Source organism: Triturus cristatus, chromosome 4_1, assembly GCF_964204655.1.
Source record: "Triturus cristatus chromosome 4_1, aTriCri1.1, whole genome shotgun sequence".
Lineage (NCBI taxonomy): Eukaryota > Metazoa > Chordata > Amphibia > Caudata > Salamandridae > Triturus > Triturus cristatus.
This window is the reverse complement of record NC_140585.1, coordinates 1,206,629,079-1,206,647,456: the sequence shown is the minus strand read 5'-3', so window position 1 is coordinate 1,206,647,456 and position 18,378 is coordinate 1,206,629,079. Positions and strand designations below refer to the sequence as shown.

The window sequence follows — 18,378 nt, the reverse complement described above, 5'->3', positions numbered from 1 at the left end:
CAATTGTTTTTTGTTTTTTGTTTCATCTTCTGTTTATATTTACATTTTAGGACACTAAAATTTAGTGTTCTCCCACCCTGGCCTCGCATCTCTCACAGCCTATTAAGGTGAGTTGTACAAACCACTCTTGAGTAATTGACACAGCATTTTAGTGCTGGTCTTTGAGTTAGTAGATCCTGTGCTGCTTTTAGCCCTCAGTAACGTCCGACATTACATTTCCTACAATCGATGCATGTCACGGTTTTAATTTATGACACCACCAACTGTCTTAATGTAACCTGATATCTCGGATTGGCTTTTATCATAATGTTTTTACCTTATTTCTTCCTTTTATCTACAGGTTGTGTTCGTTTTTCCACGGTACCATACACTTTTTTTAGGGTGCTGTATGTGTGTCCACCATTGATACCTCCTAGAGGTTGTGGCCACCACCAAAAAGGTGTAGGTAGCCGCCCCTTTTTCCTTGGTCCTGAAGAATTGCCCTTTAATACATTATAAGGCAAGAAACATGTTGACCTTCTGATCCTTTTTAGCACGTTTACTCACACACCTAATGGTGAGAAATGTGCGGATTATTTTGATTTTAATCAGGATGGTGACCAGGCTTTATTAAAATTGTTTTAAGTGGATCACCTACCCCTGTTTTATTACACCTTTCTTTCACTTCACATGCACCTACACCCACTACTTTAATTAACCTCGGTTCCCCCACACACCCTACCCATCGGCGTTGGAAAAAAAGATCTCCGATAGGAAGGCCCCATTGGGTGCCTGATCGGGCATTGCACCGCCGGCCCGATAAGGAGCAAAGACCCGGTGATGAAGCAAGACACCCGCTTGTTGGGTGTGTGAGGGTCTTCTTTTCCAAAAGGAGTAGTCTTCACTCCTGCTTGTCACATCATCGTCACAGTATCACCCTGGTATCTTAAGTCATTCTAACACACCTCGCGTTTACTTTAGGAACTGCATACCTCTTTGTTTTCACTGCACAAGTTTAGACACATCCCGATGACACTAAGGGAGGAGGTGAGGAGCGAAATTAATAAACTACTGGAAGCAGACATAATCGAACCTACAGAGTCTTCTGAATGGGTCGCACCTTTGGTGGTCGCAAGGAGATCCAATGGAAAATTGAGGTTGTGTATTGATTTGCGTGACGTAAATAAAAACATTCTCATAGACCAATATCCCCTTCCAAGAATTAATGAGATGTTGTCTCTCACAAAGAACATGACGGTATTTTCGACTATAGACTTAGCTGCTGCTTACCACCAGGTACCTTTGCATCCGGAAAGTAGGCACCTCACCACCTTTGTTTCGCCTTTTGGTTGTTTCAGGTTCAAAAGAGTACCCTTTGGATTAGCGTCGGCAGCGGCGTTATTCCAGAGGCTCATGCATGAAATGTTCAAAGGGGTCAAAAAGTTACTTATTTTCCAGGATGACATTCTCATTATGGGTAAAGATCAGTTTGACCATGACAACAGGTTGATGATGGTACTCAAAATCTTGGAAAAAAAATGGCATGACGGCAGAATATAAGAAATGCAGGTTCAGCAACAAGACTGTCACCTACTTAGGTCATGAAATTACTCAAGAGGGTATTAAACCTAAGAAAGAACTACTCAAGGCTATCAAGGATGCTCCAGTTCCACAAAATAGGGAAGAACTAAGAGCATTTTTGGGACTGGTGGAGTACTACTTCAAATTTGTAAGGAATTTCTCTACAAAAACGTATAGCATAAGGACACTTTTGAAGAACAGGAATAAATTTGAATGGTCTAAGGACTGTGAAGACAGTTTTAAATTACTTAAAAAGGAGATTTGTGACGCACCATAGTGTAATCCGGGCACTGCGGAAGACGAGTCTTCCGCGCACTCCAAGATGGCGGCGGAGACCCGTCCTGAGGAGGGAAGCGGTCTAGTCATGCCGGCCGGCACGGAGCTGACGTCATGCCCTGAGACACGAGAAATGCGGACGGAGGAGGTGAGAGAGGCGGCGTGGGACAGAGGAGGACGTGGAGCAGACCGAGGGAGCACCGACGACAACAGGCAGCAGAGAGCGGGTACCGGCGAGGAAGAGGAGAGACAGCGCGGAATTCCAGCAGACACCGCTCTAGTGTCCAGTCGTCCCAGGGAGGATCAGGACGCCGAGACACCCCATGCTACAGTCCCGGAGGACTGTAGCTTCAGGTCAGTGCCTTTCCTGAATTACTTGAGGCGCTTAACGGGCAGGGGTAAAGCCAGGGGGCCAACAGCAGCGGGGCACTAGCCAAGACCGACCTGTCCCTCACGACTTCCCCACCCTCACAATCGTGGTGATAATAGGAAGCAGGTGGAGGGTTTTGTCACAGCCACGGAAAAGTTCTAATACTGACGGGAGGTTGTTTTTTTCTGTTTCCTATGTCTCCCGGGGATGCCACCTTTTCCCAGAGAACCCCTAAGAAGCTGACTTAAAGCAAACCAGAAAGGAACCCGAGGAAGTGACCACCGGACCTGGGACATCGTTTATCCTACTGCCTAGAAGTCTTTAGTTATCTCTTTGTTCAAATACGACTGACTCAAGGTTTTTAGAGCAGTCTCTGTTCGGACCTTATCTACCTCTTTAATAAACCACGCCCACTATTAAACCCAGTGGCTCCCCGAGTACGTCTTTAACAGCTAGAGGCAAGGGTCAGTTACAGGTCCCAAGAGGGGGTCTGACCACAGTGGTGTCAGAAGTGGGCTATTCATCTGAGGCTCGAAGATGACCCAACCCGTGAACCTACAGGACATAATCACCCAATTAGCTGAGGGACAGCGACATTTGCAGATAGTCATAGAACAGCAAAACCAAAACGCCCAGAAGGAGAGAGAGTCCTTTCATAAGGCTATAACCGAACAAGCATCCCTACTAACCAATAATCAACAAGTACAGGACACGGCCATTTTGAGACTCACAGATGTAATAGCCAACACACAAGTGCATCCACATGTCCCGGGAAGTGTGCTACAAAAGTTCCAAGAAGGAGAGGACCCTGATTATTTCTTTACGAATTTCGAAAGAGTAGCTACCACCGCTGCTTGGCCACCGGAACGGTGGGGACAGTATATAGCACCGCTGTTGTCCGGGGAATTACAAGCCGCCTACCAAGCTGCCAACCCTGCGGGCACCACGCCATACCAGGAAATCAAGAGGGCTATCTTAGAACGACTGGGTTGTGATCACGAGTACTATAGGACTAGGTTTCGCAAAGAAAAGTGGTTAACCGGAGACAACCCTAGAGCGTTGTTCTATCGCATTCAAGATCTGGGAACCCGATGGCTTCAACCTAGTACCGCCTCCATGGAGGATGTGGTGGAGAAAGTGTTCTTAGAACAATATTTGGAAGCTTTACCCCATACTACTAGAGCTTGGGTAAAACAGCACCCGGGGTTGACTCAACAGACAGCCATCGACTTAGCATGTGCTTATCATCGGTCTCCAGACTTTAAAGCCCAACCAGCAAGAGTCCCACCCTTTTCCCTCAAACCCACTCCAAAGCCCCCCAGTGAAGGGGACAGGAGACCCTTATCCATGTCAAAACCAGTTCCCAAACCCCACTCAAGACAACCTCCACCTCACCAGGGGCCCCAGTGTTTTCGTTGCACAGAATGGGGGTACATAGCTAGAAATTGCCCTTTAAGCACTGACAACTCAGAGCCCATGGACGTTGGGTGGTCCCGAGGACGAGTATTAGTGACAGGAAGCCCTAGCCAAAGGTATAAGAAAGCTGTTAGGATAAATGGGAAACCTATAGAGGCATTATTAGATACAGAGTGTCACCATACCGTCATAGCCAGTGAGATACTTCAAGAACACCAAGGGTGTGAGGGGGAGACGGTGTTAGTGTCCTGTGTACACGGCGATGTTAGGCCTTATCCTTTAGTTGAGATCATACTAGAGATAGACGGTTATCCGCAAGTGCGAAAAGTAGGAATAGTACCGGGATTGCCTGAAAGAGTTTTGTTAGGAACTGATCTTCCCCTCTTTCATGAATATTTAACCCGACTCATGCAGGCAGAGGCAGACTGGCTACAAGAGGCTCCGTTCTGTACTGAACCTATAGCTAGGCCCCAAGATAGGGAGAAGAAATCCCGTAGTGAGAAAAGAAGGGAAAAGGAACAATACGCCCAGGCCTGTTCTGGTGTATCCTCATGTATGTTTTCTTCCTCAGACAACGACACTACTCCCGCCCGCAGTTTTCGAGCGGACCAGAAAGATGACAGCACCTTTTTACAGGCCTGGAAGCAAGTTCAGGAAGTTGACCCCAACAAGGTAGGCCCTTATTTTTTTGTAAAAAAAGGTCTCCTGTATAGAGCTGTTAACGGTCCCGGAGGGAGGTCTGAACAACTGCTCATCCCAGTAGCATTTAGAGAACAGGCGCTACAGCTTGCTCACAACCAAACAGGGGGGGGGGACACTATGGACAAGAACATACCTTAAAATACCTACTGGATAGGTTTTATTGGCCAGGGGTGTATAGGGAGACAGCCCGATATTGTGCCGAGTGCCCCAAATGTCAAATGATCAATCCTTCCAAAGACCGAAAAGTACCCCTGTGCCCGTTACCCATCATTGATGTTCCCTTTCAGAGGGTAGGCATGGATTTAGTAGGCCCCTTAATAAAGTCAGCAAGGGGTCACCAGTACATATTAGTCCTGGTGGACTATGCTACTCGGTATCCTGAGGCGATCCCTCTCTCTAGCATGACCACGGTAGCCGTAGCTCAGGCTATGATCTCCTTCTTCTCCAGGGTAGGATTCCCATTAGAACTCTTAACAGATCAGGGGACCCCTTTCATGGCCAAATTAATGAAAGACATCTGCAAAATCCTAGGGGTACGCCAAATCCGAACTTCGGTGTATCACCCCCAAACCGATGGCTTGGTGGAACGGTACAATCGAACTATCAAGACCATCCTGAAGAAACTGATTGGGGATACAGGAAAAGATTGGGACCGGAAGTTGCCTCTGGTCCTATTTGCCATTAGAACGCATGAACAAAAGTCCACAGGGTTCAGTCCTTTCGAACTTCTGTTTGGACGTACCCCTCGCACCCTATTAGAGATGGCCGCGGAACAATGGACAGAAGAGGAGGACGAAGGGAAACCCCTGTTAGGCTACATATCTACCTTGAAAGAAACCCTAGCCACCCTGTGGGACACGGTTCATCAAAACATGGAGAAAGCCCAGGATAACCAAAAAGCTCAGTATGACAGAACCAGCAAAATGAGAGAGTTGAAAGTCGGGGATAAAGTATTGATTCTATTACCTTCTTCCGAAAAGAAACTGCTGGCCACCTGGCAAGGCCCGTATACCGTAACCCAAAGGGTTACTCCGGTCTCTTACCGAATCGCAGTCCCTCACACAAATGGTCAAGGACAGACATACCACATAAACCTTTTAAAAAAGTGGGAGGAGGGAGCGAACAGCAACGGGGATGGGAGTAAGATACGGCCTGTATGCCAAGTGACCCTTAATAAACCGTTGGACATATGCCTGAAACGCGAAGGACTGTCCAGAGAAGAGATACCCCAGTTGGGATCCAGGCTGTCCCACGAACAAAGGGCACAAGTCCACAATCTGCTGACACTACACAGGGTTAAGTTCTGGGGAACCTGGACGTACCTCTCTTGTGGCTCATGACATACTTACCCCAGAGGGAGTTGTGGTGAACCTAAAACCATATAGGATACCACAGGCTAGGAGAGGGGCTGTAGAAGCAGAGGTGGAGTCAATGCTAAAGGCCGACATAATCGAACCGTCTCATAGCCCCTGGCGCTCACCCATTGTGCTCGTACCTAAACCTGACGGAAGCCTCCGTTTCTGCATAGACTTCCGCCAGGTGAATGCCCACTCCAAATTCGACAACTATCCAATGCCCAGGGTAGACGAGTTAGTGGAGAGATTAGGAGAGGCTAGAGTCATGTCCACAATCGACTTAACGAAAGGATACTGGCAAATTCCTTTAACCCAGTCAGCAAAGGAAAAGACAGCGTTTTCCACCCCCTCCGGGCTATACCAGTTTAAGGTTATGCCGTTCGGGCTGCACGGAGCGCCTGCGACGTTCCAAAGACTCATGGATGTGCTGTTAAAAGCACATCAGGACTATGCTGTCGCCTACCTGGACGACATAGTGGTATACAGCCCCGATTGGGACACACACTTAACTCATCTCAACCAGATCTTTAAAACCTTAAGAGACGCTGGCCTTACCCTGAATCCAAAGAAAACCACCCTTGGGACCCATCAAATCGACTATCTGGGGTACACCATCAAGGATGGTACGATTCTACCACAACACAATAAACTGGAAGCCATACAGAACATCCCACGCCCCACTACTAAAAGAGATGTTCGGGCCTTTTTAGGGTTAGTGGGGTATTACCGTAGATCTATTCCCCGGTTTTCTGGCCTGGCCAGTCCCCTCACGGACCTACTGAGACACACAACTATAAAGATAGAAAGAGACTGGGGACAGAGGCAAGACGACAGTTTTAGTTCCCTAAAAACTGCCCTATGCAGTGCCCCTGTTTTATCCTGTCCGGACTTTAAGAAATCTTTTGTACTACAAACAGACGCCTCGGATAGAGGGCTAGGGGCTGTCCTATCCCAACCTGATACCCAAGGGCTTCTCCGACCTGTTTTGTTCCTAAGTCGGAAACTGTTCCCTAGAGAAACCCGATATGCCACCATGGAAAAAGAATGCTTAGCCATCAAATGGGCCGTAGAATCCCTACAATACTACCTATCGGGGAGACGATTCTTTCTGATAACGGATCATGCACCCTTAACTTGGTTGGCCACGAATAAGAATACCAACGCTAAAATACTAAGATGGTTCTTAGCACTACAACCCTTTTCCTTTCAGACTATCCACTTTCCGGGACGTTTGCAAAGTAATGTGGACTTCCTGTCCCGTTGTCCTGTTTCTGAATGGCCCGATCGTCCATCCCCAGGAGAAAGGCAGTGTAATCCGGGCACTGCGGAAGACGAGTCTTCCGCGCACTCCAAGATGGCGGCGGCGGAGACCTGTCCTGAGGAGGGAAGCGCTCTAGTCGTGCCGGCCGGCACGGAGCTGACGTCATGCCCTGAGACACGAGAAATGCGGACGGAGGAGGTGAGAGAGGCGGCGTGGGACGGAGGAGGACGCGGAGCAGACCGAGGGAGCACCGACGACAACAGGCAGCAGAGAGCGGGTACCGGCGAGGAAGAGGAGAGACAGCGCGGAATTCCAGCAGACACCGCTCTAGTGTCCAGTCGTCCCAGGGAGGATCAGGACGCCGAGACACCCCATGCTACAGTCCCGGAGGACTGTAGCTTCAGGTCAGTGCCTTTCCTGAATTACTTGAGGCGCTTAACGGGCAGGGGTAAAGCCAGGGGGCCAACAGCAGCAGGGCACTAGCCAAGACCGACCTGTCCCTCACGACTTCCCCACCCTCACAATCGTGGTGATAATAGGAAGCAGGTGGAGGGTTTTGTCACAGCCACGGAAAAGTTCTAATACTGACGGGAGGTTGTTTTTTTCTGTTTCCTTTGTCTCCCAGGGACGCCACCTTTTCCCAGAGAACCCCTAAGAAGCTGACTTAAAGCAAACCAGAGAGGAACCCGAGGAAGTGACCACCGGACCTGGGACATCGTTTATCCTACTGCCTAGAAGTCTTTAGTTATCTCTTTGTTCAAATACGACTGACTCGAGGTTTTTGGAGCAGTCTCTGTTCGGACCATATCTACCTCTTTAATAAACCACGCCCACTATTAAACCCAGTGGCTCCCCGAATACGTCTTTAACAGCTAGAAGCAAGGGTCAGTTACAGGTCCCAAGAGGGGGTCTGACCACACATCCCTGAAGGGATTTGACACTAATCTTGACTGTGTTGTCACTACGGATGCCAGTGGAAAGGGAATTGGTGCAGTCCTCACACAAATTGAAGGCGATGGAAAGGAAGTCACCATCGCTTTCGCCTCCCGCTCTTTAACTTCCACAGAGGAGAGATACTCAGTTATTGAGCGGGAGGCCTTGGCTTGCGTGTGGGGGCTGGAACATTTCCGGCAGTACATATGGGGCAAAAGGATTGTTTTGCGGTGTGATCACAAACCGCTTGTGAAAGTGCTGACGGTGAAAGGGTTGTATAATGCTTCACCTAGGTTAGCACGATTATCTATAAGGCTGTTGGATTACAATTATGAGGTACAGTATTTGCCTGGAGCCAAGAACGTGGTCGCGGATTTCCTGAGCAGATTGCCTTTGCATAATGAGGAGAAAGGGGTGGAAGAAGAGGAGCTCTGCGTGGCTAGCATAAACGAAGAATTCCCTAGTATACTAGAAGAGGACTGGAAAAAAGAATGTCAAAAGGATGAGACTCTAAAGGAAGTTAATAAACTCATTGTGGTTGGTTGGCCCAAGAAGAAACATCTAAAAAGTGAGTTAAGACCTTTCTGGGAATTAAGGAGTGAGTTATCGGTGGAAAACAACCTTGTTTTCAGGCAGGGTAAAGTGATACCTCCTGTCACCTTAAGGGAAAGAATTGTCAACATTTGCCATGAGGGTCACTTAGGCATTAACAAAACTAAACAGAGAATTAACAATTGGTATTGGTGGCCTGGGTGCGACATACAAATAGAGAGGGCAGTCAGAGGTTGCATACAAAGTGAGAACTCTGACAAGACCCAAGTGACTCTCAGACCACCCTTGCCTACCGGCGGTAGGGAGACGGTGGCAGCTTCTCCTGACCCCGCTTGGCGCCCATTATTGCAACTAAAGCGGCTACGCTGTGTTCATTTTAATATTGAAGGCAGCTTCGAGATAGAATTTTAAAATTGAAACTGTCACCATTTTGCTTTTTATTTTAATTGCAGCTCATTATATGTTGTTCTAAATTTAGTGGCACGCTGTGAATTTTACCACATACTCGCAAACACTGAGGTTGCTAGGTGTTGTATTAGACTCACTGTCTCCTGAACCCTGAACCGTGCCTGCACGCTCGGCAGCCAATCACGGTGTGCGGAGGGCGGGGCAGAGACAGGCCACACAGGAAGACGAGCAGTTAGCGCTCTAGCCCTTCTTCATTTCAGGGCTATTTAGGCGACGAGGAGGCACCGCCTTTTGCGGTAGGGTGATGGTGGCAGCTTCTCCTGACCCCACTTGGCGCCCATTATTGCAACTAAAGCGGCTACGCTGTGTTCATTTTAATATTGAAGGCAGCTTCGAGATAGAATTTTAAAATTGAAACTGTCACCATTTTGCTTTTTATTTTAATTGCAGCTCATTATATGTTGTTCTAAATTTAGTGGCACGCTGTGAATTTTACCACATACTCGCAAACACTGAGGTTGCTAGGTGTTGTATTAGACTCACTGTCTCCTGAATCCTGAACCGTGCCTGCATGCTCGGCAGCCAATCCCGGTGTGCGGAGGGCGGGGCAGAGACAGGCCACACAGGAAGACGAGCGGTTAGCGCTCTAGCCCTTCTTCATTTCAGGGCTATTTAGGCGACGAGGAGGCACCGACTTTTGCAGTAGGGTGACGGTGGCAGCTTCTCCTGACCCCGCTTGGCGCCCATTATTGCAACTAAAGCGGCTACGCTGTGTTCATTTTAATATTGAAGGCAGCTTCGAGATAGAATTTTAAAATTGAAACTGTCACCATTTTGCTTTTTATTTTAATTGCAGCTCATTATATGTTGTTCTAAATTTAGTGGCACGCTGTGAATTTTACCACATACTCGCAAACACTGAGGTTGCTAGGTGTTGTATTAGACTCACTGTCTCCTGAACCCTGAACCTTGCCTGCACGCTCGGCAGCCAATCCCGGTGTGCGGAGGGCGGGGCAGAGACAGGCCACACAGGAAAACGAGCGGTTAGCGCTCTAGCCCTTCTTCATTTCAGGGCTATTTAGCCCCTCGTCGGCTCCAGCGCGCAGCGTTGGCGCGCAGTGTGGCGCCTACTCCTGCGCCTAAGACGAGCCGAAGACCAGCCCGTCTGCGCCCATCCGCGACAGGACGGGGCTAGGGGCAGGGGGCTATGGCGATTCTCACAAATACCCCAGAGACCCCTTCTAGCAACCGGAGAACATACACCTCACAGGTACTGTTAGAGTTACGCAATCACCTCCCGATTGTATGTGATAAAAATATAGGAACTACCTTAGAAGGCCCGTTTACTTGTCAGGCATGCCATATACAGTTCCACCTCTCTGCGGAGGAAAGAAATCAATTGAGGGATCCAGTTGCCCTGCAACTTAAAGCGCAAGATACTGTCCCGATAAATAATACAATGGATAGTCTCCCCCTGGGGAGCAAAAACCTGCTTTGTAATACTCGCTCACTAGCGAAGCATGCCACCCAGGTTTGGGATCTTATATCAACTGAGGAACCCGACCTTTGTTTCTTAACAGAAACATGGCTTACGCCTCACTCAGTCCCAGCCATTACATTGGGTATTCCGCTGGGATACAAAATAGTCAGGCTGGACCGTCCTAATAAAATAGGAGGGGGGGTGGCAATCGTCTATAAGGAGGAATTGAATATCATCATTCTCGAGGAAATATGTACACCCCAGATGGAATTATTAATTTATAAAATCAACTCAGCACCTAGGGAACAAAGGAAGGGAGCATTGGTGTATCGTCCACCGGGCCCGAGTGGGAATTTCTCTGTTGTACTCATAGAGGCCTTAGCACCGTATGTGCAAGAAAATCAGGACTTCCTCTTGGTGGGGGATTTTAATGTCCATAGTGAGTCAGAGAAGTGCATGGAGACAAGAACTCTCCTAATGGATCTGGACTCTGTGGGACTTAAAAAGATCAATTATGGACCCACTCATGAGGCAGGCCATACCTTGGATTTAGTTCTGTCCAACTCATCCTCAATCAAATGCATGGCACCTACTCAGGCAGAATGGACAGATCATTTTATCCTAAAATTCCATACTGCTGCCATTGATAAGCCACAAATACAGATCGCCTTGGCTAGTAAAAGGAGACCTTGGCATAAACTTACCACGGAAGTCTTCAGAGAGAAGTATAAAGCTCCCCTGTCTAAGAACTCTATAGATGATGTAATAACCGCTCTTAATAGGTTTGAAGAGACGGTTAGAGAAGCAATAAACACCATTATCCCGCAGAAAGTATACAAACCTCGCCCGGCAAATAGGCAAGAAGTCTGGTTCTCTGAGGATCTAAGATCTCTGAAACAAATAACCAGAAAACTGGAAAAGTTATGGAGACAGTCTCAGAGGCCTGAAGATATAGAACATCATAGAACCTCCATTAAGATGTATCATAAGGCCATTAGGGAGGCACAAAAAAATCATATTGCAGCACAATTAACAGCGGCTGGGAAAGATTCAAAAGTACTGTATAAAATCTTACAAACTTTTACCAAGCCAGTAGCTTGTGAGACTGCAGAGGTTGCATCCCAGGATCTTTGTGATGAGATCTCCCTATTCTTCATGAAGAAGATAGATGGGATCTATGACAAGATTATGGTCTCAAACGCAACTGCTGCAGGAGAAAATAACACTTCTCAGAATATTGCATAGCAAGTGCAATCTACTCAGTGCCTTACAAGCTTTCCCCCCATTTCCTTAGAGGAGGTACCCTCATTAATCACTCAAATCAAGAGTGGTAGCCCTTTGGACACCATCCCTGCACGTATCATGCCTATGTTGGCAGATGTTCTGGGGCCAGGAATTCAGAATTTAGTCAACCTCTCCCTTAGCACAGGGGAGGTTCCTTTAGACTGGAAAAGGGCGCTGGTAAGACCACTGAGGAAAAATACTGCTATCCCCTGGACGGAATTGTCTAACCTAAGACCCATCTCGCTTCTCCCCTTTTTGGGTAAAATAACTGAGAAATTTGTAAATCGGCACCTGTCGAATCACATCGAAAAGGCAGGTGGGCTGGATTCTTCCCAGTCAGGTTTTAGGCCAAGACACAGTACCGAGACCACCTTGTTGTCAGTCGCAGACGATCTACACATGTTCCAGGATAAAGGTCACTCAGTTATCCTGGTTCTGTTGGATCTGTCTGCGGCGTTTGACACCGTGTCACACAACATCATGACCACCAGGCTAGTTAACATTGGCCTGGAAGACAAGGCTTTGGCTTGGTTGAGGAGTTTCCTAACAGACCGCACCCAAAGGGTCACCTTGGATGCATATCGGTCAGAGGAGTTGGGGATCTCTAAGGGGGTGCCACAGGGCTCCTGTTTGAGCCCCACTCTTTTCAACATCTATGTGGCCCCCCTAGCTAACATCATGAGGTCCCACGGTTTCATCCCAGTGTCATATGCGGATGACACCCAACTCCTCTTTCCTTTTAAAATCCTCACTGCTGAGGTTAGGAACTCCTTTGCCCAGGGAATGAAAGCAGTGGCTCACGGGGAACAACCTTTACAACGCAACTTTTACAACGCACTACCTTTACAACGCATTTTTTACAACGCATAATCCATTACAACGCATGACATTACAACGCATGACATTACAACGCATTTTTAAAAACTACCTTTACAACGCATTCCATTACAACGCATACTACCATTACAACGCATACCATTACAACGCATAATATTACACTACACTATCCAACACTTACCCTACTGTTGCACCCCCTGGAGTTAGAATAGTAATTTATACCCCTATACTATCCAACACTTACCCTACTGTTGCACCCCCTGGAGTTAGAATAGTAATTTTTACCCCTATACTATCCAACACTTACCCTACTGATGCACCCCCTGGAGTTAGAATAGTAATTTTTACCCCTATACTATCCAACACTTACCCTACTGATGCACCCCCTGGAGTTAGAACAGTAATTTTTACCCCTATACTATCCAACACTTACCCTACTGATGCACCCCCTGGAGTTAGAATAGTAATTTTTACCCCTATACTATCCAACACTTACCCTACTGATGCACCCCCTGGAGTTAGAATAGTAATTTTTACCCCTATACTATCCAACACTTACCCTACTGATGCACCCCCTGGAGTTAGAATAGTAATTTTTACCCCTATACTATCCAACACTTACCCTACTGATGCACCCCCTGGAGTTAGAATAGTAATTTTTACCCCTATACTATCCAACACTTACCCTACTGATGCACCCCCTGGAGTTAGAATAGTAATTTTTACCCCTATACTATCCAACACTTACCCTACTGATGCACCCCCTGGAGTTAGAATAGTAATTTTTACCCCTATACTATCCAACACTTACCCTACTGATGCACCCCCTGGAGTTAGAATAGTAATTTTTACCCCTATACTATCCAACACTTACCCTACTGATGCACCCCCTGGAGTTAGAATAGTAATTTTTACCCCTATACTATCCAACACTTACCCTACTGATGCACCCCCTGGAGTTAGAATAGTAATTTTTACCCCTATACTATCCAACACTTACCCTACTGATGCACCCCCTGGAGTTAGAATAGTAATTTTTACCCCTATACTATCCAACACTTACCCTACTGATGCACCCCCTGGAGTTAGAATAGTAATTTTTACCCCTATACTATCCAACACTTACCCTACTGTTGCACCCCCTGGAGTTAGAATAGTAATTTTTACCCCTACACTATCCAACACTTACCCTACTGTTGCACCCCCTGGAGTTAGAATAGTAATTTTTACCCCTATACTATCCAACACTTACCCTACTGATGCACCCCCTGGAGTTAGAATAGTAATTTTTACCCCTATACTATCCAACACTTACCCTACTGATGCACCCCCTGGAGTTAGAATAGTAATTTTTACCCCTATACTATCCAACACTTACCCTACTGTTGCACCCCCTGGAGTTAGAATAGTAATTTTTACCCCTACACTATCCAACACTTACCCTACTGTTGCACCCCCTGGAGTTAGAATAGTAATTTTTACCCCTATACTATCCAACACTTACCCTACTGATGCACCCCCTGGAGTTAGAATAGTAATTTTTACCCCTATACTATCCAACACTTACCCTACTGTTGCACCCCCTGGAGTTAGAATAGTAATTTTTACCCCTATACTATCTAATACTTACCTTAAATGTAATTTAATATAATGCGTTGTAATGGTATGCGTTGTAAAGGTAGTATGCGTTGTAATGGCAATGCGTTGTAAAGGTATTTTTTAAAAATGCGTTGTAGTGTCATGCGTTGTAATGTCATGCGTTGTAATGGATTATGCATTGTAAAAAATGCGTTGTAAGTGCATGCGTTGTAAAAGTGTGCGTTGTAACGTCATACATCCGTGGCTCACTGGATGGCATCTAACTTCCTGCAATGTAATGTTGCCAAGACGGAAGTGATGCTGTTCGGGGAGGCCAAACTCCTGTGGACTCCTGACTGGTGGCCTCAAGATCTCGGCCCAGTCCCTGAGCCCAAGCAGGTAGTGAAAAATCTAGGGGTTCCACTGGACCAGGAGCTTTCCCTAAAACATCATGGCAACCAAGTGGTGGGCTCTTGTTTCCACATCATTGGTCTGTTGCGGAAAGTGTTTCCTTTGCTGCCAGACTCTACTAGAAAAACTTTGGTGCAGGCTCTAGTATTGAGTCGATTGGATTACTGTAATGGGCTATTACTGTCGGCAAATGAAGGAGTAATTTCCAGACTCCAGGTGGTCCAGAATACCGCTGCTCGTCTTGTCTTAAACCGGCCCCCTCGCACTCCCTCTAAACCTCTGCTGACCAAGCTTCATTGGCTATCCATCAAACAGAGGGTGAAGTTTAAAATCTGTTGTATTATACACAAATGTTTACATGGGAGAGGCCCTGCTTACCTTTCCAAAACATTCTCCCCCTATGTTCCCACGCGCTCTCTGAGATCCAGTGAACAGGCCTTGCTGTGTGTACCCAGAGCAAAAAAAGCAAGACAGGGAGCTAGAGCCCTTTCAGTTGCTGGCCCAATTCTATGGAATAGCCTCCCAATATCCTTGAGACTCTGCGATGATCACCTCCCTTTCAGGAAACAATTAAAATCTTTCCTATTTCAAAACTAACATGATATACTGCTTGGACTCTTTTCTTGTATTATGGTTGGCCAAAGGCGCGGAGATACTCCTGTGGGAGTCGATTCCAGCGCGGTATAAACTCGCAAATAAATAAATAAATAAACCTTTGAAGTGCCCGAACATGCCTTGGGAGAAAGTAGGAATCGATATAATGGGTCCAGTTCAATGGCAAAAAGAACAAGTGAACATTCTGGTCTTAGTAGATCATTTTTCAAAGTGGCCTGAAATAAAAGTTTGCAGGAGGGTGGAGGCTGTAGACATCGTCACATTCATGGACGGTATTTTCACAAGAGAGGGTATACCTAAAACTATTGTAAGCGATAACGGAAGTCAGTTCATGTCAGAGGTTTTTAAGAATTTCGTTGTCAGGAATGGGATTACCCACAAAACTACTTCTGTTTACCACCCTGCCGGCAATGGGGCCGTGGAAAGATTTAATTGGTAATAAAGGGCATTATCCAATTAGCAAACAACAATGGCAAATGTTGGAGAAAGGAAGTTAACAAAATGGTTTGGGGGTACAGGATCACACCAGGAGAAAAAACCTTGATAAGCCCATTTGAAATTATGAGAGGGAGAACACCCATCTCAAAAGACAATATTGGATGGCTCAAGGAAGCAAGGAAATCTGAGTGGTCAGTGGAAACCGTCAGAAAAAGAATCCAAGAGGCGAAGGACATGAGTAAAGTGAAGTATGACAGCAAGCATAACTGCAAACAACTCAAGCTCAAGGAAGGTGATAGCGTGAGAGTAAGAAGAAGTTGACACATTGTTAAAGGGCAGAACAGGTTTTCAGCACCATTAAAGGTTGAGAAAGTGTTCTGTAACTCTGCGCTCCTCAGTGATGGCAAGGTTTGGCATGCCTCTGCGTTGTCTGTTTGTTCTAGAAAGGAGAGTGTCCAAACAGGAAAAAATGAAAGGGAAATCAAGGATGCAGTGGACGATTTGGATACAATAGACAAGTATAGTTGGTTGCACCAAGAATCATCCGATTCAGATGGTGAAGAGGATAGCACAGTGTCGCCTTCTTTTGAACATACCACCAGGGATGATCAAGAACGTGATCTCATTGAATCCATTGGGGAATTCAGAGACCTCAGCACTAGTGCCTCAGAGGTATCCCCTGAAGCCACTAGCATCACCACACCCGTGGAAGATCAGGATGATTTGGAGCTTGACGATGAGGAGTCTGATATCGCCGCTGGCGAGAGGGGCAGCTTTTGTGAGTCAAGAGGAAGCTCTGCTTTTGGACAGGAACCTGTGTTGGAAAAAGACACTTTGGTTGAAGTGGCCAGCACAAGTAGATTTGGCCGTAACTTGGTAAAGCCCAGCAAATACAAAGACTTTGTATGCGAATAGATACATCCTTTGTTGTATTCCATCTTTCTTTTAATTACCCTGTTTCATGGTTATCTTCAAATGTCGTAAAGGAAAGAGATGTGTTGTGTCTATTGTTATCTTTGCCTGCCCCTATCTCTTCTTCTCCCCTTCCCCGCGCGCTATCCTTCCTATGCGTGAGACTGCTTACGTCAGCTGGAATGTTGACAGCTGGACGTTCGATTATGACAGTTGTATTACAGTTGCTTTTGACAGTTGATTAGCAGTGTGTTATTCACACAGGGCACTCCTGTTGGTGTGTCGTCCTTCTGAGTTAATAAATAACTTACCACATGATGACGTTTCCAGGCGTTATCTTTACAATAAGGAAATATGCTTTTACAAGAGATGCCCTTTTCTTAAGCAGGAATAAGAAGAAACGCTAAATTCTGCACACAAGCATTTGTTTTAAGCTGTATTTCCAAAGTAACAATTTTCCACAACACATATGGCAGTATGGCTAATATAATCTCGTAGGTCAAGAACACATACTCCGACTTCATCGTAACACCTTAGGCCCTAAGTCATACTTGGAGTGGTAAACTATATGGGCCGCAATAGCTCCTTAAGATATGCAAACTGAGATCCTTAAGGGCCTAAAGCTCTTTCCATTTGTGATATTCGGCGCCGATTTCCTCTCCCCTGGCGGGTTTATATATGCGACTCGACGGATGCTCTCTTCTGTGTAATGTGCTCGATCTGCGCCTTCTCGGAGGTATCCAAGCTGATGTTGTATTTTGCCAAGATCTTTAAAATCGGGAGAAGTTTAAGCCACCACTGCTCTTTGGGAAGACGGTGCCTGAAAAACAGAAGTAAAATAATACGTTGACATTCTTCTTTCAACTACATCTGAAAAATGCGCTTCTCCTGCCTGCTTGCAAGATGGCGGAATGGTGTGAACGCTCGCTACTAAATAATGCGGTGATCCGAAGGCCGCAATTTCGAATCCAAGCAAAAACGCTTTCTATTGTTCCGATGTTGGTAGACTGAATACCATTAAAATGGATAAAAAAGAACAAGTTACTTACCTTCGGTAACGCTTTTTCTGGTGGATACAGTATCTGCCTGTGGATTCCTTACCTTGTGAATATCCTCTGCGCCAGCAACATTCGGAAACTTTTGTAGCAGTCCACGCCGATGGGGTCGACGATGACGTCACAAAGACACGGCTCCGCTCGCGACTCCGCTGACGTCACCGGCTCCATAAGAAGACCTCGTCGGCGTGATGACGTCAGTTCCGCCCCTTTTTTCCGTGCCTTCGAGGCACACGGACGGACTGGACTGACAGCAATATATATACACAGTATACACAGTACACAATATGCATATCAACACACTCAGTGTGGAAAATAAATAACAAAGCACAAGAAATAACATAATGCTTTTGACAGTGATAAACACATTTGAAACCCATCAATAGAATTACAGGCATAGAAATACCGGTATAGAAGGATGGACAACGGGGAGGCGGGTGGGTCAGTGAGGAATCCACAGGCAGATACTGTATCCACCAGAAAAAGCGTTACCGAAGGTAAGTAACTTGTTCTTCTGATGGATACATCTGCCAGTGGATTCCTCACCTTGTGAATAGATTCCACAGCAGTCCCCACTCCCGGAGGAGGGTGTCCACCCTTCTATACCAGAAAATCCTGAAGGACGGAACGAGCAAAGTGTCCGTCCCTCCTCACCTCGGTGTCTAAGCAATAATGCTTTGCGAAGGTGTGGAGGGAGGCCCAAGTTGCCGCCCTACAAATGTCCTCCACCGGAACACCCCTAGATAAGGCAGATGTGGAAGACTTTGCTCTGGTAGAATGAGCCCTCAAACCCTCCGGAGGCTCCTTACCAGCTAGGGAGTAGCATATCTTGATGCACAAGACAATCCACCTGGAAAGGGTGTGCTTGTGCACCGCTCGACCTTTCCTGCAGCCAGCAAAGCCCACAAAGAGCTGGTCATCAATCCTGGAGTCCC

General features: G+C 46.6%; 1 protein-coding gene across 3 annotated transcripts in view; it reads right to left on the bottom strand.

Annotated features, from left to right (window-relative positions):
- Positions 1-16,811: 16,811 nt before the first annotated feature.
- Positions 16,812-18,378, bottom strand: part of LOC146856404 (ATP-dependent 6-phosphofructokinase, muscle type-like) — a 334,110-nt gene continuing 332,543 nt past the window's right edge. For all 3 annotated transcript variants that reach the window (XM_085654532.1, XM_085654533.1, XM_085654531.1), the window contains one exon: positions 16,812-17,208. In XM_085654532.1, the coding sequence (XP_085510658.1) occupies positions 17,061-17,208 (148 nt within the window). In that variant the 3' untranslated portion in view covers positions 16,812-17,060. The remainder of the gene's footprint in view (positions 17,209-18,378) is intronic.